Raw genomic sequence first — 22136 nt, 5'->3', positions numbered from 1 at the left:
AGAAGATTTACATAAACTAACTTAATAGTGATCTATAAGAATAATAAATAAAAATTAAATTAAATTAATAAATTATTCCATTCGGTCCATTTACTTGTCGTGTTTATCATTTACACGCTCTTTAAAAAATATTTTATTCACCCTATTTTAATTATTGATTTATCTTTTTTCATGTCCTCTAAAAAAATAATAAAGGCAATATACTATTTATTATTGATTAAATTATCCTATTTATTATATATATTCTTAAAGAATTAAACAATATTTATTTACTATAAGGGTGTAGTTGGAAATTATTGCTACTTTGATTTTATATGAAAGTTATTTTGAATAATTTTTTTGAGCAAAAGTGATTATTATTAATTTAAAATGAAGGAAATTTTAATCAAAAGATAATTTATTAAGTGATAAGAAGAAATCACTTACAAACACCCAAGTGGGAATGACCTTAACAAAAGAATAAGGATAGAAATAAAAATATTTAACAAAAGAACACCATCAATTGCTATGTGTACTCTCTTAATTCACTTAGTCAAGAAAGTAAAATACTTAAAAAGCGATGAGAACTACTAAAATTTGAGATTATAACATAACACCTATGACAATTCCACATGTTTTTCATGTGTGGTCAATGCATTATGTCAGTATTTTTTGATATATAAATAAATTATTTGATTCCGTTTTTCTTGGACGACAAAATAGAACACCAAGCCGTCAAGTTTGTGTCCATTAGCACGTGAATATTGAGATAGAAAATCTAAGGGTACTTGGATCTCGTTTTAAGTGGACAAAGCACCTCAAAACTCACAGTTGTCCCATGCATGTGGCTGGTACTTGCAATAATTCTGCATGTTTTGACTAGGGACTCGATTAAATATCAGTAATCCAAATCCGTGAAGTTGGCAAAAGACCAAGTTTGCAATTGCCCATTCATATTTTACCAACGTTATTATAGATTAAGAGATCATTTAATTAGGAGTCGCAAAATACTCCCCAACTCTATCGAACAATGATATCGATTCTAGACCATACCATCCGGGTAACAGTAAAATTAATTTCAATAAAGATAAATACGAATATTCAAAGTTTGAAACACCTGTAGATTCTATGTGTCTTGTTGTCCTTGGTCTCATATTATATACTTCATACATAATCCGCAACTATAAAAGACATCAAAAGTTGATTTTTGATACAAGGTTGAACAACGTAACTAACTTGGACTTTTAATTAGATTGGTCAATCATTTTTACTTCTTCCAAGAAATTCTCCAATTGTCTGTATCTTTTTCCTTATATATAGCGGACATGAATAAACAAGAGAGAAATTTTCTTTTAGCACCCTTTATACATTGAAAATTTCACTTGAAATTAAATACTACAACCATTATAGGTCTTGTTGAAGGTCGGTATAATCCTTAATTTCCAGCTTGAAGGCTTAAATTATGGCAGCAAATATTGATGGTATCCAAGAAAAAGAAATGTCCAAAATGGAAGAAGGCATCAATAATATTTATTCGTCGTCCCAATCAAACATTAGCCGTGGAAACACTAGTAGCGCAGAATTTTGTTCATCACCTAACGTTGTAACTGTTGTACAAAAGGTTAGCCACTGTCTCCATTCAAAATATGTACCTGAAATCTTTTTACTCTGATGGTTCATTTGGTTCGTAAACTAATTATCCCGGAATTACAATTTTAAACTAATTTATTCCATTTGAGAAATGAGATAAATTAATTTCAGGTTTAAATGGAGAAGATGTGATATCCCAATATATTGGCTTGACCGAATAAATTTAAGTTTAACTACTATTTTATACATTGTTTAGTGTGTAGAAATTGAACTCTCATGCATATATTGCGTTCGTTCTCAGTTGGTTGCCGAAGCAATTGGCACGTTCTTCATTATATTTGCCGGATGTGGATCAGTTGCGGTGAATAAATTGTACGATGAAAGTATAACGTTTCCAGGAGTATGCGTTACATGGGGCCTAATTGTGATGGTCATGATTTACTCTGTGGGACACGTATCGGGTGGTCATTTTAATCCTGCTGTCACAATCACTTTCACCATCTTTCGTCAATTTTCATGGAAACTAGTACGTATTTATTTGTTTGTAGATCTTACAGTTTATTTAATTTAATTTTTTCATCTACACAGTTATCTTAGGAGGAAAACACGTGACAGTATATATTAGAGTCCAGGATAACAAGACTAACAACTGAAAAGTACCCAATAGATGATACCTAAGTTTAAGCTTTTAAATCTAAAGTGTGTAAAATTTTATTTTGAGATAAGTTTTATACACCATTAGTGCAAATAATTTTTTTATATCAAATTATTCAAAAAATTATATTTACATGTAACTCCTCTTAAAATGTATATTTGGAATCTTAAAAATAAAATATATATTACTACAGATAATAATATAAAAATCTTTATGCTAACCACGAATATTACTTAAACACTTGTTTTTAAAAAATGTGTATGAAATGACATATAATATGATGCAGGCACCTTTGTACATAATAGCTCAGGTAACAGGGTCGATTCTTGCAAGCGGCACATTAGCCTTATTGTTGGACGTGACTTCAAAATCTTATTTTGGTACACTTCCAGTTGGATCTAATGGACAATCTTTGGCTATTGAAATCATCATTTCATTCCTCCTTATGTTCGTAATTTCCGGAGTTTCCACAGATGATAGAGCGGTATATGTAACTATTTCTCTAAATTTGCACTACTTCTATCTAAATTTACGTGACATAATTCAGATTTTGAGAGTAAAAATAGTTTTTAAGCTTTGACCATGAAATTTTCAAGTTTTTTGAATTCATTTTTATATTTGGAAACTATGTAAAAATTACTACTTATTAGTTATAATAATGGTCAATTCAAATATTTAAGAGATATATAGAAAAACAGTGGTCAAAATTAGACTTATTCGAATCACGAAATTCTAAAAATGTCACATAAATTAGAATAGAGATAGAGGGAATAAATTTTACAAAAAAAAAAGCAGATAAACTTAGCAGCAGTTAGCACAATTCTTAAATGCATGCATTGGTTAATTGATCATTTGTTTTGAATGTGAAAAAAGCAGGTAGGACAACTTGATGGATTGGCAGTTGGAATGACGATAACTTTGAACGTCTTTGTTGCCGGGTATGTATGCTAAGGGCCCGTTCGATCATAAAATTTTTCCCTTTTTTCGATTTTTTTTATTTTTTCGAAAATTATGATGTTTGGCCATAAAAATTTAAAAAATTATTTCGGAATTGGATTTCAAAATGTGAAAATAATTTTTTGTTGTTTTCACAATTTTTTTCACTCCCATTTCTAACTTTCATTATTATTACATATAACTTCAGTCTTTGAATTTTTACACAAACACCTCTTATAACTACAATCAACCACCAAGAAAAAAATTATTATTTATTTTTTATGGTATAACATCATTTTTAATTGTTATAGATATTCTAATCTTTTTTTCTTATTTTAACCAAAATTTACTAACGTGAAGTAAAAAATAATAAATGATAATCTATGGCGGAAATATATCAACTTTATTTTGAAAGAACTATATTATAGAAATATAAAGCCTAGTACATTATGTTATTTAAAAGTGAGAAATTTAATATTTTTTTCTTGTCATTCTAATTTTCTGTATGTGTCATATAATGGCTATTATGAATTTAATAAATTATTAAAAGTGGTCAATAAAGTCTCATATCAAACATAACGTAATGATCCATATTTAGGATACAATAATATTCAAGGAAAATCAATATCATTAATAAAGAAAAAAATAAAAAATTAGTACTAATCTATTGATTCAGAAATAATTAATCTGTAAATTTTTTTAAAAAGACCAAATTCAATAAAATAATTAATTCAAGTGAAATTTTTTAAGAATTTTCATCAACAAATTTAAGAATATATAAAATATATTTATATCCATCAATCATATTTATCAAAATATATTTACTCTATTCAATCGATTATGGCTAAATAAACTTATTTAGCTCGTGCTTGTGGTATTTTTATTCAATTTTTAAAAGAATAACAATCATAATAATTAGTTTGTTGTTAATTATTTTATCAATTGAAGACATATAAATTATTTTCTCAACATTTAGTTGTATGTTAGTAGGTAAATTAGTAGTTGAGTGATTTTGATAATTTTTAAAAGTCGAGGGCATCATATTTAAAAAAACTTTTTCAAAAGTCTAAATTTTTTTTTCAAAAAGACGTAATCAAACACAACTCGAACTCTAACTCTAAAAAAAAAATAATTTCCATGGCAAACGGCTGCTAAATGTCAAACCACTCGACTCATACTATTTGTGTTTGAATTTCATGTCACTGGGCAAGAAATTCTACTAATCTTTTTTTAATGGTTTTGAACCATCTTCACTTTATATATCAGCCTAAGATATAACTTAGTGTGTATAGGTACTCCCATTCTTTAAAAAACGAATGACCTATTTTGACTTAATATAAAGTATAAGAAAATAATTTTTTTTTTAAATTTTGTGATCTTAAATTAAAGTTGTATCAAATGTATCAAAATGTCCTTTAATCTTGTGGTCCTCAATATGTTGAAATTAAAATATTGATAAAAAAGAAAAAGGGGTCTTTTTTTTTTCTTAAACAGACTATAAAGAAAATATGTCATTGTTTTAAAACGAAGAAAGTATTATTTTTGAGAGGAATATTTAATAGTTTTATTTTGAACAACAATTTTAAATTATTTTTATCTCTTCTTAAACGCTTCACTTAATTGATATGGAAGAGTAATAATACCATATATATTCTGAAACGGAGAGTATTAAATGATTTTCGGGGCTTTTACACTCTATAACCGTTAACCAAAATAATAGCCAAAATATGCATATTTTTTTTTGTATATTTATGTATTTCAACATATAAAATATATATGACTAGCAACTCTACTTTTTTGTCAAGCATCCAAATGTTTATAGGTCGTTTACTAATTTTTACCTTTGAAATGAACTGAATGTAGGCCAATTTCAGGAGCATCAATGAACCCAGCAAGGAGCATTGGTCCAGCTATTGTGAAGCAAGTCTATAAAGGTCTCTGGGTGTATATAATTGGGCCACTCACAGGAACTGTGGCAGGAGCATTTGTATACAACTTAATTAGATTTACAGATAAACCACTTCTTCAACTAGTTAAAATTGGATCCTTTCTTCGAAATTAAGATTAATGTAAAATAATTCAAATAAGTATTTAGATTATAGGGTGAATATATTTTTCACTTTTTGTAAATCTCTTCTATGATTCAAAACAATAACGAAACGTGTAGCATGAACTTCTACATTGTACATCTTTTGATTAAAAAATTTAATTTTATAATTCTTGTCAAGCAGAATAATAGAGATTGTTCTTCTCAAAAATATTTCTGATAACTTGAAGAAGTCGTCACTTGCACTTCGATTGGATGAGCCAATATGAATTTAACACAACAGTGGGTCATAGCCCAATTAGCCAAATTCTAATCAAGTTTTAATTCTTTATTTTCATTTATTATGACTATATTTAAGAAAAAAAATTACATAACACCACAATTTATTTTTATTAAACTACGTAAAATTCATATATTTTTTTTAAAATAGCCGGATACATCTACAAATCCATAAATTTTTGAAAACAGAATTTTCGTTATGTATCTCCATTTGGTCTAGTTCGTGTATCATATATCTTGACCAAATAGTTTCAAAAATAGATGCATCTCAATAATTAAAATTATGTATCTCAACTTCAAAATTATGTATTCGGATGCTAATTATGTATCCGAGCAAAAATAGAGTAATTAACTATTACATTTTTTAAGTTTAAAATTATGTGTCTCAACTTAAAAATTATATATTCAGATGCTAATTATGTATCCGAAAATTGCAACATAAGAAATTATTTGTAATTTAGCAAAGAGTATGAATAAACAATAATTAGGAATAAAGTTATTGAAATTTATGTAAGTTTTACTGTATTTAATGACACGACCCAAACTGAGGCCTTGTCGTAGTGGGCATCCCAAGTCTAACCAGGACCGAGGACCACCCCCGATACCCAACCCAGCCATCCAAATGCATACCTTGAGTCGGATGAATTTCGAACATATAACAAGATAGCAAAATTGTTCAATTAAAAACTCTGTGATAGGTCTATAATCGAGACCGACCCAACCGAGTCCAATCGTCCAAACCCACTCGGTAACCAAAACGAACCATGAACCAACAATCATATAATAACCAAACCAAGTTCCATAACATAACATAAAGGGATGGAACAACCAATAATATCGTCCAAGGGTGTCAGCCCCAATACCAATGCCAATACTAAGGCTGACACTAATATCGATCCCGCCCATTCTAACCCATAGTAGTTCCACAAAAGCCTCTAACCAAAAGAATACCAAAATCCGGTTGGGACACGCCTTCAACCATAGTAAAAACCAATATCTATGAATAAACCAAAATATGAAATAACATCCATGAAATGAAACCTTCCAGAAAGATGGAAACTCACCACTTCAATCCAAAAACTGATCTTGAATGTCCGAGTGTTAAGTAGGAGGAGTAAAACAACCGATTCCTGCATCGCATGGGGATACAACGATGGGTGAACGCTAGCATGAACTCAGGATAAGAATAAAATAATGCCATCTAATAAAACCAAGAAAACTATCAATATGCAAGAAGACTATATATATATATATTTATATATATAAACATACCGGGAAAGAGGAACGTGTTTAGCATGTATTAAAAACTATTAACTTGGATATGTAAAGCTTAACCGTCCTAAAACTATCCAAGGGATATATGGGTCCAGCGTAACCTACTGAAAAGGCCCCGATACTTGTAGCAGCACGAGCCGGAGATACCATAAGAGTCGGGGATTCGCATATACCCTTCACTCTCCATAATACATATGTACAGTGTACTTAGAGTATTCCCATGTACCTCATAGTATCATATACGGTCGCCATGGCCTATCCCTCATATTGGCAAACGTGAGTTTTCGGTGTTCGTCCACTGAACTCTCTCCTTCACGGTTAGCTTTCACAATAATTAAAACCATTTTCCATCCAACCAATTTGTTATTTACCAAGGCTATGATTAGTGGTATCGTCATACCAACTATAACTTGCAAGTATTGTCCTTAGCTAAACCATTAGAGATCAAGGGAGTCCCATGTACCCATAGATCACATTACCAAGTCAACTTGGGGGAGTCCCATGTACCCACAAGTGTTCCATTATTATGATTACTTGGAGGATTCCATTGTACTCCAAAAGTATGTTTATTTAACCAAACCATTCTATTTAACCATTCTAAACCATTTAAACCATTAGGGTTCCATCACCAAGTTTAAATCATGCATAAGTTTCATAAAAGTTCAACAAAAAAGAGAAAAGACTCTTATAGGCATTTATCAAACACATTGGGGGCATATTATTACCAAAACCAAAATCCATTACCAAATAGCCATTCCCATGCAACCCTTTATCCAAAACCACTATCAAAGCATATAAAAGTATAAGTAAAATATGGGAAAACCATAACCAAACATTTATAACTAAACCCCCTAGTTTATATTTGAAAATAAAAAACCATACAATAATCAAACCATAAAAATATTGTACAAAAACTATGCCTTTTGTTGGAACTAACAATGAGGGAAAAGAACATTTCTTAATTGACAAAGTTGATAGAGAGGAATCACCAACACAAGTCCCAAATTAATCCTTAAAATGAAACCCTAGATTTTCTCCACCCACAAGCCTTTGAGAGAATTATAGAATGTTTATGAAAGCTTCTAAGTGTTAAATGAATAGAATATTAGGGTAAATAACCTCCCAATAGGAATATACGTTATGGGGCCTTATTAGGATAAGTAGGGAAATATCCATATTACCCTCGTTTATACTGCGTCAAAATCCCATCTGGCGGGTATGACTATCCATACCAATCGTACCCTTTGATACGAGTGGTACCCACTATTAGTACCCAAGGCCATCTCCCTTGGACCCAACACTGTCCAAGGTATGACTCACCCCAAACCCTGTCGTATCCAAGTGTACGACTAGTACCCATGATCCGTACCCCTAGTAAAATAGAATCCTAAAGGGATTGAACATTGCCCACCATTCGAGTCTATAGTACGACTCATACCCTGGCTTACAGCTCAAGATGATCCACTCGTACCTAGATCCAACTTAAGTTACCAATCCTAAGATTAAGTGAAGTAACCAAACCACCTACATCCCCCGATATGACTCGTACCACCTAAGTTGTATCCATTCCAGAAACTAAATCCAACCTACCAACCAGCACTGGTCACCGTACGACTAACCTATACTACTCTTATCCCAGTGTACAAGTTATTTCCCTTAGTCGTACCCTGTCCAAAGACCAGAAATCCAGGAAATTTTCTAAGAATCCAAACTCAGGGTATTTCAGTCTACCCCACTGGGAATATTCGTCCCCGAATTATGAACAAGGTAGGTTAGACACAAGAATAAGTCATTTGCATATCAAATATTAATCCAACCTTTGGATATCTCTACTCTTACTTTTAAGATAAAAAACAAAGATACAAGACAATCACCTTCTTCATCTAAACTAAAACGAGGAAATAAAGATGTGTTCAGGAACACATACCTTTCGCATGAATATCCAAAGCAGAAAATAATTATGGATATTTGAACTTCATGTCCTCTTCCGCTTCCCATGTAGCCTCTTCTACCTTATGGTTCCGCCATAGAACCTTAACTGAGGCCACATCCTTGGTCCACAACCAACGAACCTATTTGTCCAATATCTTAACTGAGACCTTTTCATAATATAGAGAATTCGAGATACTCAAACCCTCTAAAGGAACCACCAAAGAAGGATCGCCAAGTCATTTCCTCAACATGGAGACATAAAATACCAGATAAATGGATCTTAAACTAGAAGGCAACTCCAATTCATACGCCATATTACCAACCCTCCGTAAAGCCACATAAGGACCAATATATCGGAGACTGAGCTTCCCTTTTTTAACAAATCACATTGCTACCTTCACGAGAGATACCTTGAGGAACACCTTATCCCTAACCTCAAACTCCAAGTATCTATGCCTTACATACACATAGGAATTTTGGTGACTTTGGGCAGCCTTAAGCCTATCTTAAATCACTTTTACCTTTTTTATATCCTGATAAACCAAATCCAGAGCAAACATGTCTGATTTACCAAGCTCAAACAAAACAATAGGAGATCTACAACTTCTACCATATAATGCCTCAAAAGAAGACATACCAATACTAGAATGATAGCTATTGTTGTAAGCAAACTCCACCAAGGGTAGATGCTTAACCCAATTACCACTATAATGCAAGACAGAAGCATATCCTCCAATATCTGAATACCATGATCATAGATAATAAAAATAGGTACCCCATACTACTTTACAATCTCATGAAGATACAATTACGCATAATCCTCCGTAGAAAAAGTAGTCCTCATTGGAAAAAAGTGAGAAGATTTCATCACCCTATCCACTATAATTCAAATCGAATCAAATTGATTCTGCGACTGAGAAAAATTGGTAATGAAATCCATATTGACTACCTCTTATTTCCATTTGGGCAAATCAATTTCTTGATACAACCCACTTGGCCTCATGTGCTCAACATTAACTTGTTGACACACTATATACTTTGCCACAAAATCAGCCACATCACCATTCCACCAATACATACTCTTGAGATTATGATACATTTTCATCGAGTCGAGATGGACAACATAGCATGATTTAGCCACCTTCACCGAAATCCTTCATTCCAAATCATTGACATCCGGAACAAAAAACCTCTCTTGGTACCGTAAAGTACTATTACCACTGATCTTAAATACCATTACCTTCTATCCACCAATATCACTCTTGATTTTTATCAAGATAGGATCTAGCACTTGCTTCTCCCTAATCTCTACGCTAAAAGATGATTGAACCATTTCCTACACCATTATACCACCATTCTCAGAGCCCAAGAGATGGACTTTAAGGTTAGCCAATGATAAATATCCTTCACCAATTCCTATTTCTCCTCATCCACATAAGCTAAACCCCCCATGGACAACCTGTTAAGAGCATCAATAGCTACGTTAGCTTTACTTGGATGACAGTGGAGACTCATATCATAATCTTTGAAAAGTTTCAAACATCTCCTCTGCCTGAGATTAAGCTTCTCCTTAGTTAACATATACTGCAGACTCTTATAATTAGAAAAGATATCCATGTGAATAGCATACAAATAATGCTGCCAGATCTTCAAACCAAAAACCATTGCTAAAAGCTCCAAATCATGAGTAGGATAGTTTCTCTCATGCACCTTCAACTGCCTGGAAGCATAGTCAATCAACTTCCCATGCTGCATCAAAACACAACCAAGGCCCACCCTAGATATATCACAATAAACCATAGACCCATCATTACCTTCAGGCAATGTTAAAATTGGAGCCGAAGTTAGCTTATCCTTCAACTTTTCAAAACTCCCTTCACAAGCATCCAACCATGAAAACTTTACCTTCTTTTGAGTCAACTTAGTCAAAAGAGCATTTATAGTCAAGAAAATTTCCACAAATCGCCAATAATACCCAGTCAAACCCAAGAAGCTCTGAATGTTGGTTGGAGTTATGGGTCCAGGACACCTTTTAACCATAACAACCTTTTGAGGATACACTATTATCCTTTCACTAGAAATAATATGACCTAAGAAAGTTATATTGTTCAACCAAAATTCACACTTAGAGAACTTGGCATACAATTGTTGTTCCTAGGATTACATCAAAATCTACCATATCCAGTTCAAACAGATCCACCATGGTCTTCTTGCCACTAATAGCTACCACACCATCCCTATAGACTCTTTTAGCAATAACAGAGTTGCCTACTGAGGTAGAAATAAAGAAAGGATCCAAAAAAACTTCAGGATCAAAATCAATACACATAGCCATATAGTGTGGACCCCAGATCAAGAAAATAATATAGGTCACAAGAAAAGAGTCATAACGTACCAATAGTGACATCAGGTGATACCTCAGATTTCTATCGAGGTGCAATGAATATAACCTATTCTGGCCAGTGCTGGCACTAAAAATAGGAGCAGACGTAGAAGCCACACCATTGGGTGCAGGAGCAGAAGATAAAGCAATTGGAGCCTTAACCTCTCCCGAAGCACCTTTACCAATCGGATAATTATTGAACATATAACCTAGCTGGCCATATTTAAGACACTCGATCCTTCCTTCTGTAATACCCCATACTATTCTTAGTTCAGTTCAGCTCCTAGTTACTTGCATAAGAGGCTTAAAGCTTGAAAATCTCACTAAGTGTTAGGGACTTAGTTATTTTTAAGGCCTCCTAACTTTAAGGATTTTTAAATTGATCTTCCCGACCCCAAGATGTTGGGTTTTGAGTTAATTCATGTTCAGGGGTATAAGAAGCATGTCTCAGTGATATTTTGGATTTTTTAGACAAGGATTGGGTTATGTTTGGATCACAAAACACGAGAGTCACCGCGATAGTACCGCGTCACAGTGCTTATAGCATAGGCACTTACTGTATCGCGGTGAGCCTTTAAAATGTGATCCAGTTATAATTTTATTTATTTGAGGGGCAATCATGTCTTTTCTTCTCAACCCAATTTGTAAATTCACAATATAAAGCTTTAGTTAGGGCATTATTTGCCCATCTTCTCTAATTTCCCCTAAAAAATAAACCCTCTCCTCCCCTAAGATCATTAAATTCCATTACTTTTTCTCCAAGAAAACCAAGAATTCAAGTTTCCTAATCCAAGAGCATTCAAGAAAGCATCAAGATTGGTGTTTCTCTTTCAAGCTTAAGGGTTTAAGGTATGTGTGATATTCATCCATGGGCCCTTTTCACCCATGGAGTCCAAGGACCCCTTTTGAATTCAAATTATGAGTTTTGACATGATTATGTTGAACTATCTCCATGAATATCTTATTATTTCAATTTCAAGTTAAGATTATAATTATTTTCAAGTGGAATGGATTACAGTATGCTTTGAATATTGTAGTTCCCGTATCATGTTCATGCAATTCAGGATAAACCCTAAATTTATGATTTTTTTCAAGTAATCATGCTATATCATCATGTTTAAAAAGCATTCCTATGTTAAAGTCTTAATCTCCATGTGTTTGATGAAATGCCAAAAAGATAGATTTTTAGTAATGATTTCCTATTATGGTTATCAAAGCTTTTATATGTTCTCATTATTATATTCATTTAGTGCTGGTGGGTTATGAACACCCGATACTTTATTGTTTACATAATTTCAGTATCTTCAGAATGATTTCAGATATACTATGAGCATTATCATTCAGTCAGTTATTTATTCAGTTAAGCTTAGTTCAGTCCACTAAATAGTGTCATTCAGTTAGGAGTAGGATTCGACATCGAGTGAACCTAGGGATGACGATATTTCTGCCAGTTTAGGGTTTGACCCTTAGTAGAAATTCTTGAGTTATAGAACTACATAGCTAGCATAGGTTTGAAATGTCTTCCTGCCATCTTAGGGTTGACATATATCTCATGATTTTCCTGCTAGTATAGGGTTACTTTTTAGTCCTTCAGGACACTAGTTTAGTGGATCCACACAATCAGTGTTAGTACCCATGGCACGATACTGACACCCTTCCAACTGGGGTTACAGGATAGACCCCAATTAGCTCAGATTAGGGCATGTCGATTAGATGATACCTCCTACAGTCTCAGTTCAGTATTCATCATAGAGTTCAGTTCAATTTTGCTTGACCATAGCATGCAACCTTCTAGTTATTCAGTTATCAGATTTCTGTAATTCAGTATACAAATTATTTCTAAACATTATACGCTTGTTCTTAGATTCTCAGTATTTTAGTTTTCATGCATTCATACTCAATTATCTTATTCTATTCAGTCATTCATTACTTCATGAACAGTTAACCTATACATTTTAGTCTAACCTTATCTCATATACCAGTACATTAAAAATATGACAATATACTCTTCTTTGTGCTATGATATCTTATATCATAGGTTCGAACACTCAATTTCCAAATCGTACTTAGACAGTCCAGTGCTTTAGTAGTAGCAGTAGTGGTGAGTCCTTATATGCCAAGGACAAATTATGTTTATTAAGTTATTTTCAAATTTCTTTTAAGTTAGTCAGTTGGAGTTAGTTGGGGGACTACCCCATCAACTCCTCAGTCAGTTTAGAGGCTTTTAGACATTCAGAGAGTCAGATAGAGAGCTTGTCAGTTTATCAGCCTTATCATTTATATTTCCATATTTTATCAAACTTTACAAACTTGTGAATTTATCGTATTTTCATTATTCTAACCTTATAGCATTATCAATTTTTTCTGCACATGTTCTTTATTATATAATATTCAGTGCTTGCAGTAGGTACCTGCTCACGGGTTAGGTTATGGTCACTTATGACCGTAAACATCATTGTCGTGACTAGGGGGTAGCCTCGAGTCATGACAAAACTTTGTATCAGAGCCTAATATTTTACAGTGTCCTAGGGAGTTTGAAAGCCACAGTGAGTAGAGTCTTGTACATAGGTGTGAAGCACGCCACTCTTATGGATAAGAGGCTACAAGATATTTTAGGATAAGTTTCCCTTCTTTCAGTATTTATGTCATTAGAATGAGCATAATATCTATTTAAAACTCTCTTTCTGACTCATTCTTCCTTCCGTTTATAGACAATGCCTCCTAAAAGAAACAATGGAAAAAGAAATGGAAATCAGCATGAACCTCTGCCTGTTCAAGAAGATCCCCTGAATGAGCACGTCTCTCATGTATAGTTTAGAGCTGCATTCACTGCCTTAGCTTATCCAGAGTAGGTTTGGATTATGTCCTCATGTAGAGAGGTAAGGTTATAGCCTATGACTCCAGATAGCTTAAACCCTACGAGAGGAACTATCCTACTCATGATCTTGAGTTAGCAGTAGTATGCCTTAAAGATTTAGAGGAATTACTTATATGGCTTACACGTTGATGTGTTAATAGACCATAAGAGCCAACAGTATGTATTCTCTCAGAAAGATCTTAACCTCTATTAGAGAAGGTGGTTAAAGTTGTTGAAATATTACAATATGAGTGTTCTGTATCATCCGAGCTAGGCCAATATAGTGGCTGATGCTCTCAGTAGACAGTCTATGGGTAGCGTTGCTCATGTTGAGGATAGTATGAAGAAGTTAGCTCAGGAAGTCCATTAGCTTGCCTGACTAGGTGTTCTCTTAGTTGACTCAGTAGAAGGTAATGTGTGGGTTCAAAATAGCTCAGAATCATCTCTAGTTTCTAAAGTAAAGGAAAATTAAGATAAAGATCCTAGTTTAGTTAGGTTGAAAGAGTGAGTCAGTGATTAAAAGGTAGAGGTTTTCTCCAAAGAGGGAGATGGAGTATTCTGTTGTCAGGGTCGTCTGTGTGTGCCAAGTATAGATGACTTGAGGCAGCAAATTCTTGCAGAAGCGCATGGTGCATGTTACTCTATTCATCCAAAGGCCACAAAGTTGTACCATGATTTATGGTAAATCTATTGGTGGAGTAGGATGAAGAGAGATATTTCAAAGTTTATAGCTAGATGCTCTACATATCAGTAGGTTAAGATTGAGCATCAGAAACCTAGTGGGTCTATGCAGGAGTTCAGTATTCCCACTTGGAAGTGGGAAGATGTGAATATGGACTTTGTGATGGGTTTACCTCATACTCATTACGAACATGATTAAGTTTGGGTCATTGTATACAGGATGACCAAATCAGCTCATTTCCTTCCAGTCCATACCTCTTATTCAGCTAAGGATTACGCCAAACTCTATATCAGGGAGTTGGTCAGATTGTATAGTGTTTTATTATCCATTATCTCAAATAGAGGTACCCATTCACCTTTCACTTCTGGAAAGTGTTCCAAAAAGGTCTTGGTACCCAGTTCACCTTAGCATCGCCTTTTATCCTCAGATAGATGGTCAAGCAAAAAGGACCATCTAGACCTTAAAAGATATGCTACGAGCATGTGCGATTGATTTTAAAGGTAGTTAGGATCACCACTTGCCTTTGATTGAGTTCGCATACAACATCTATCATTCCAGTATTCAAATGGCTCTGTTTGAGGCACTTTATGGTAGGATATGTAGATCTTTTATTGGTTGGTTTGAAGTGGGTGAGGCCACAATGGTAGGCTTTGACCTGGTATTTGATGCCCTATAAAAAGTGCAGTTGATCAGAGAACGACTTAAGGCAGCTCAGAGCCGACAAAAATCGTATGCAGATATACGTAGAAAGGATCTCAAGTTCGATATTAGTGACTATATGTATTTGAAAATCTCTCCTATAAAATGAGTGAAGAGGTTTGGCAAGAAGGGGAAACTCAGTCCCCGATATATTGGTCCTTACCGAATTCTCAGCCATTTCGGAAAGGTAGCTTATGATTTTGAGTTGCCCTCAGATCTACCTTCAGTCCATCCAATATTTTATGTCTCTTTTCTAAATAAATGCGTAGGTGATCCAACAGCTTTCGTCCCAATAGAGGGCATAGACATTCAGAACATCTCTCTTATGAAGAGGTTCCAGTCGAAATCTTGACTATTAGATTCACAGACTGAGGAATAAAGAAGTCCCTCTAGTCAAAGTTCTTTGGCGAAATTAGTCCGTTGAGGGAGGTACTTGGAAAGTAAAAGAAGAAATACAGACCAAGTATCCCCACCTCTTTTTTACCAACTTAGACTTAGCTCAAAGTAACATTTTTCCTTAAAACTTACTCAGAATTTCCTTGCAAAACTTGGTATCAGTTACTGTTCCATATTCATTCATGCATTTATGAATTATTTTCATTCATATACTCATGCATCAGATATGCATGTTCAGTAATACAGACCCAGTTTGTCAGTAGATTTAGTCATGTATTCATTGCATCAAGATATGGATTTTCAGCATGAAAACTCAGTATATCAGTAGTTTCAATCATGTTTTAGTGTTCATGTCTAGTAAGTAAGTTCAGTCTATCAGTATTCTCAGCTTAGCCAGTATAATTCAAGGACGAATATTCCCAAGGGGGAGATATTGTAAGACCCCGCAAAGTCCTAAGCTTTACTCAGTCCTTTTGTGCTTGATAAGGGGTCCCAGACTTAGAAAAATTTTAGCTAAGTATTCATACTTAGAGTCATTTTAGCCTTCTTAGTTTGGCAATCTTAGTTCACGACCTTCCCGACTATAGGTTTTTGATTTTCAAATTGATTCATGATCAGGGTCACTTGTAGGTCATCTCAGGTAAGTTTTGGGTCTTTTCAACCAGCATAAGGGTGAGTTTGGATGCTCAAAATAGTGAGGCCTCACGATAAGCTCGCGTCACGAGATTCATTTCTCATTTATAGAAGTCGCTTTGCGAGATTCATTTATCATTTTTGGGTGTCGGATCACGAGATTCATTTCTCATTTTTGGTAGTCGCATCATAAGATCCATTTATTATATGGGAAGAAAGGCTAAGAGGGCAGTTTTGTTCTTTCTCCCTCACCCAAGTCAGCTATAACTTGAAATTAATCATTTATAGGGCAAAATTTCATTCTTTATTCATAAACTCTCTCAAGAATAAGCCCTAGATTCAACAAGTTCAAGAATTTAATCTTAAGACTCCTTCCAATCTTCACAACTTTATAAATCCAGGTATGTGAAGTGTTCATCCAAGGTCCCCTTTCACCCTTGGAGTTTAAGAAATCTTTTTTAAAATCTTAAATCATGATTTCCATGTTGTGGGTTATTTGTATTCATGTTAATCTTGTTGTATGATTTCCAAGATGATATCTTTAATGAATTTCATGAATTTATGTTAGCATGTGGTTGAAATCCTTGAAATTGAATTGATTAATGTAGCCGTGATGTATTGAATTATTATTCATGACCAAGTATAATGTGATACCTCCCATGTGTTTGTTAAAATACCTAAGTGAATTGTGTTGTGTACTTATGACATGATAGTATGCATCCCTATACATGTACAAGTTCAAGATTTAAAAGTGTTTGATGAAATGCTTTAGCAAGTGAATTATGAACATGTGGCCATTGTTATGCCTTCAATATTTATGTTATGATTTACTCTTTACGCTATTAAGTCCTGGGAGTATTTAATACCCGATAATTTAGTTGTATACCTAAAGCCAGTGTCAGTTACAGAATAGTCTCAGTCAGGTCACGATCAGTAGTACTCTTAGTCAACTTAAGAACTTAGGGAAATTCAGTAAACTCAGTACTAATCCAGTCCAGTTTAGTATTCAATTGAGTCCTCAGTAAACTCAGTCAGTTATCAAGATTCAGTAGTATTTCATCAATCAACGAAACATAGCAAAACTTAGTCCAGTTCAGTCAAATTGTTCAGTCAAGCCTAGTATAAACTAGGAAATTAGTTCAGTGTCAATTCAGTTGGGAGTAGGATTTAGCACCGAGTGAACCCAAGGATGAGGACTCACCTTCCAGTAGAGGGTGTGATTCTTAGAAGCAATCCTTGATTTCCAGAACTACATAGCCAACGTAGGTTGAGACATCAAACCTGCCAGTTGAGGGTTGATGAGGTGTTTAAACCTGTCAGTTGAGGATTCCACCATTCTCATTATAGTACCTACTAGATGAGGATATCTCTTCAGTTGTCTTTACCCGTGGCACGGTACTGACACCCTTCCAACTGGGGTTAAAGGTTAGATCCTAGATCTAATTAGACAAGGGGCATATCGGTTAGATGATTACCTCCCACAGTTTTAGTTTCAGATTCTATCTCAAATTAGAACTCAGTTCAGTTCTACAGAATCAGGACTATCATATATAGTTACTCAGCTCAGTACAAAACTCAGCATAGTTCCACAGACTTCAGGACTGTTAGATATAGTCATTTAGATAATCAGTAATACAGTATCAGTATACTCAGATATTGGATATTCAGTATTCAAACTTAGTATTTAGTGCTATCATGATTTTAGTTACAGTCTACATATTCATGCATGTACTCTCATTCAGACTATTCATGTTATTCAGTTAGTATTATTCATGCATCATGAACCCATTCATTTCATCCTACCTCACTGAGCATACTAGAATATTCAAAGTACTGACTACATGCTTTTTTTGAGCTATGATATCTTATCATAGGTTCAGACGCATGGGCTCTAGAGCATCCTCAGTAGTATAGACTTTCAGCAGATAGAGTAGTGGTGAGTCCTTATATTTTGAGGACATAATTATCTTTGGCATTTTAGTTATTTCAGTAGTCAGTTGGAGTTAGTTGGGAACTTATCCCATCAACTCCATATTTCAATCAGTTTAGAGGCTTATCAGACTAGAGTATTTTCAGACAGTTATTTTTAGTATTCAGATTTCAGTATGCAGTATTGTTTCCAGATTTGAACCTTATGACAGTTTTATGCATTTATTCTTTTATATTGTTATTACAGTTTCATTATTATTTAGTGCTCATAGTAGGTATCTGTCATGGGTTAGCTAGTGGTCCTTCGGGATTGTTAGTGCTGTGTAGTATCTGGGGAACAAACTCGGGGCGTTACAGTTATAAATATTTTTTTTTGCAATTTTCTCTATTTTTGGACTTCTAGAGCTTGAGTTAAGATAATTTCAAAGGGATTTTTTCAAGATTTATATAGTGGGTAAGTTTCTAAGCCTTTACTCCCCTCTTTTCCAATATTTTTTAATTAATCCCACTCCAAGTCTTTGATTTTAAACATGGTTTTTTGGGGATTTCACCGGTAAATCTTAAAAATGGGTTTTCTTTAATTTGAAACTCATTATTAACTCATTTTTGCATGGATTTCAACTGTAGACTCCTATAACCTTGGTAAATGTATTTATAAAAGGAAATTTTAATTTTATCCCTTTTATTTCAACCTTATCTTTTAAACCCATTCTAGGCCCATATTAAATAAGATTAATATGGGTATTATTATCTTTATTTTGACTTATAGATGTCATATTTGATTAGATTGACATGTTTAGTTAAAATTCAGGAGAGTCGAGCTTCCGGTTGAGGCTTCTAAGGGTGTTTAGGGGTGTAGATCTTCTTTCAAGACAAGTTGAGATGTACCTTGACTTTTTTCAAAGTGTTTATGCATTCTTATTTTCTTTTAATTTATGAATCATTTAGGATTGAGATCCCACTTTGGTGAAATAATAACCATCTCCGTGGGTACTAGAGTGTTTTGGTGGATTGTAGTTAGATTAGTGCCTTTTCTTAGTTAGTAATTACAACAACAACAACAAACCTAGTGTATTCCCACATAGTGAGGTCTGGGGAGGGTAAGATGTACGCAGTCCATACCTCTACCTCTAAAGAAGTAGAAAGGCTATTTTTGATAGACCCCCAGCTTGAGACTTCTTAGTTAGTAATAACTACTTGTAAATATCCTTAGTGTAGAATGTAAATAGATAACTTAGTGATCTTGAATAATTGGTATTGGATTCCTATTTTAGAGCTTAAATCTTATTTAACGAACTTTATTGTGATGATCGTAGATAAGTGACCTTGATAGAGTAATTATTTTATTATTATTATTAGTTATAGAATCATGAGACTTATTGTAATGACCCGAGACTACCCCCTAGTCGTCACACGGTGTTTACGACCCCGAAGGACCACAAGCTAACCCATGAATGATATCTACTGTGAGCACTAAACAATAATACTGAAATTAATTGTGGAATAATGGGCGGAAATGCCATAAGGTTAAAAACATCAAAAATACTGATAATGAATAATAACATCTAAATCTAAAATACTGTTTGAAAATCTAGTCTGAAAAGCCTCTAACTGAATCTGTCTGAAAGTCGAGTTGATGGGACAATCCCCCAAATAACTCTATCTACTAAAATACTGCTAAGCTGAAGTACTAAAATAAAAGTATATCCTCGATAGATGAGGACTTACTGCTAAATCTACTATTGCTGGCTGAATCTGACTAAGCGCGGTCAGGAATCTGAGCGTCCAAACCTATGATCTGAAATGTCATAGCGCAAAAAATGGGTATGCAATCAGTACATGGGAATGTAATGGTATGCTAAATGAGGTAAGGCTGAATACGTAGGTTTATATGCATGAACAATAACTAACTTAATGACATGCAAGAGCCGGATTAGCATACATGGAGGATCTATAACTACTAAGCATATTGTGTATATCGTAACTGAGTATACTGGAACTGAATCTGATAACTGATAATTGAATATACTAATAATCTAAGATCAATGATAATCCAAATTTCTGATAACTGAGTGACTGTATCTAACAGTCTTAATTTTGTAGAACTAAACTGAGTTCTATTCTGAAGACTGAGACTGAAATTGAAACTGTGGGAGTTCTCACTTAACCGATATGCCCTAGAGTAAACTGAGTGGGGTCCAACCTGTAACCCCATTTAGAAGGGTGCCAACACCATTCCACGAGTAAAGACAACTGCTGTGGTCAAGCCTATCTGATGGGTAACCCAGAACAGGAATTCAAGCCTAATCTAACGGGTGACCTCTAGGAGGTAGCCAAGCCTTAATCTGATGGTTGACTCCTCACATCCTGTGCTGGATATATAGTTATATAGTGTGAGACTACTAATAATGACTCTGCCTACCCGATGGGAGAAGTCATCACCTCTACACTCGCTCGATACTAGTTCTTGCTCCCAACTGAATGACACTAACTGAGTCTACTGAACTGGACTGGGATGATACTAAGATTCACTGAGTTTTTATAAGTTCTGTGACTAACTAAGTTCTACTGAGTTTTGCAACTAACTGAGAGGAATACTAATCATGATATGATCGATACTACTTATAACTGACATCGCCTCTAGGTAAACAACTAAGTTGTCGGGTATTAATATAACACCCCGTATTCAAGTACGTGTATTGGCGTATTCAAGTATGTGTATTGGTCTTATTTATATAGAATTAATTTTTTTTATTTTATTTATACCGGAATTTGCCTGTCGATGGTTCCATACGAAGGTTATTGAATGAGATTTCCAACGATATAAAGATTTCCATAAATGGATAGGTTTCGGATATAATCGAGCATGTTCGAAACTATAAAATGGTGGCTGGGATATTTGGGAATAGTAAATGTGCAGGAAAATTTCCTTCACACAAACTACTGAGGCCAGCTGAATTTTTGGGTCAACTTTGAATGATCATAACACCCTTAATATAATGAACTGGGAGAGGTGAGCCAATGAAAAGAAATATCTTTGAGTCTTCTTTCAAATTCAATTGGTTTCATCCAAATCCAACATCTGAGTAAAGAGTTATACTCGTATTACTTAAGCCTATCAAAATAGATTTTTAGGGTCAACTTCAAATGACCATAACTCCTTGTACAGGACGAACTGGGTGGCCTAATTTATATGAAATGAACGCCCTTTGAATTATCCTTCCAATGATACCGATTTCACCCAAATCCAATATCGGAGCAAAGAGTTATGGTCGATCTACTTTAGCTTACCAAAACAGTCCATCAAAGGACAAATTTGACATTATTTAAATTTTAAAGGCATTTTGGTCATTTTCTATTATATTATGGACGGGAATATGTGTATATATAAATGTATATGAGTTTAAAAACTCATTTTCATCATCATTAATTGAGAAAGAACAAACCCTAGCCAAATTTGACCTTTAAATTACTTTTGATTCAACCGTAGAAATTCTAAAGTAATTCGATAACTGCGTTTGTCATCTCGAGAGCTTCGAACGGCACCTATTATTTGTGCAAACACGATTTAATAATCAAAAGGTGAATTCTAAGGTATTAATATTATTTGCCTTTGTTCTTTTCCATATGTATATGTGTGATAGAGGATTATATGTATTGGTTGTTATTGAAAGGTGATGAAAATAGGTTATGGACTATTTTGCATGGTTTGGTTGTATTGAATTATGGAAGGTGGATATGGTGATATACTATTGAATTGATGATTATTTATGTCTATGGCTCAATTTGGTTTAATGGATTGGTTGGAAGGATAAATAAATCCAAACTTGATATTGGAGGATGATGTATGAATATGCATGGCAT

The 22136-nt window shown here is 34.0% G+C and overlaps 1 protein-coding gene across 1 annotated transcript; it reads left to right on the top strand.

Moving 5' to 3' along the window:
* Positions 1-1210: 1210 nt before the first annotated feature.
* Positions 1211-5374, top strand: LOC107860944 (probable aquaporin NIP-type). Its single transcript, XM_016706378.2, has 5 exons — positions 1211-1600; positions 1871-2095; positions 2511-2708; positions 3101-3162; positions 5024-5374. Exons 1-5 carry the CDS (start codon positions 1442-1444, stop codon positions 5220-5222), a joined length of 843 nt encoding a protein of 280 aa, XP_016561864.1. The 5' UTR covers positions 1211-1441; the 3' UTR covers positions 5223-5374.
* The last annotated feature ends 16762 nt before the right edge of the window (positions 5375-22136 follow it).

The sequence above is a fragment of the Capsicum annuum genome, chromosome 2 (genome assembly GCF_002878395.1).
Source record: "Capsicum annuum cultivar UCD-10X-F1 chromosome 2, UCD10Xv1.1, whole genome shotgun sequence".
Lineage (NCBI taxonomy): Eukaryota > Viridiplantae > Streptophyta > Magnoliopsida > Solanales > Solanaceae > Capsicum > Capsicum annuum.
The sequence above is the reverse complement of the archived record's forward strand: the minus strand, read 5'-3'. Positions and strand labels throughout refer to the sequence as shown.

What these genes read in the sequence shown, in the direction of transcription:
- LOC107860944 (XM_016706378.2), top strand. Translation starts at nt 1,442, where the DNA reads ATGGCAGCAAATATTGATGGTATCCAAGAAAAAGAAATGTCCAAAATG. An exon ending in GTCAATTTTCATGGAAACTA is followed by an intron (nt 2,096 to 2,510) that starts GTACGTATTTAT and finishes AATATGATGCAG; the next exon opens with GCACCTTTGTACATAATAGC. An exon ending in TTTCCACAGATGATAGAGCG is followed by an intron (nt 2,709 to 3,100) that starts GTATATGTAACT and finishes TGAAAAAAGCAG; the next exon opens with GTAGGACAACTTGATGGATT.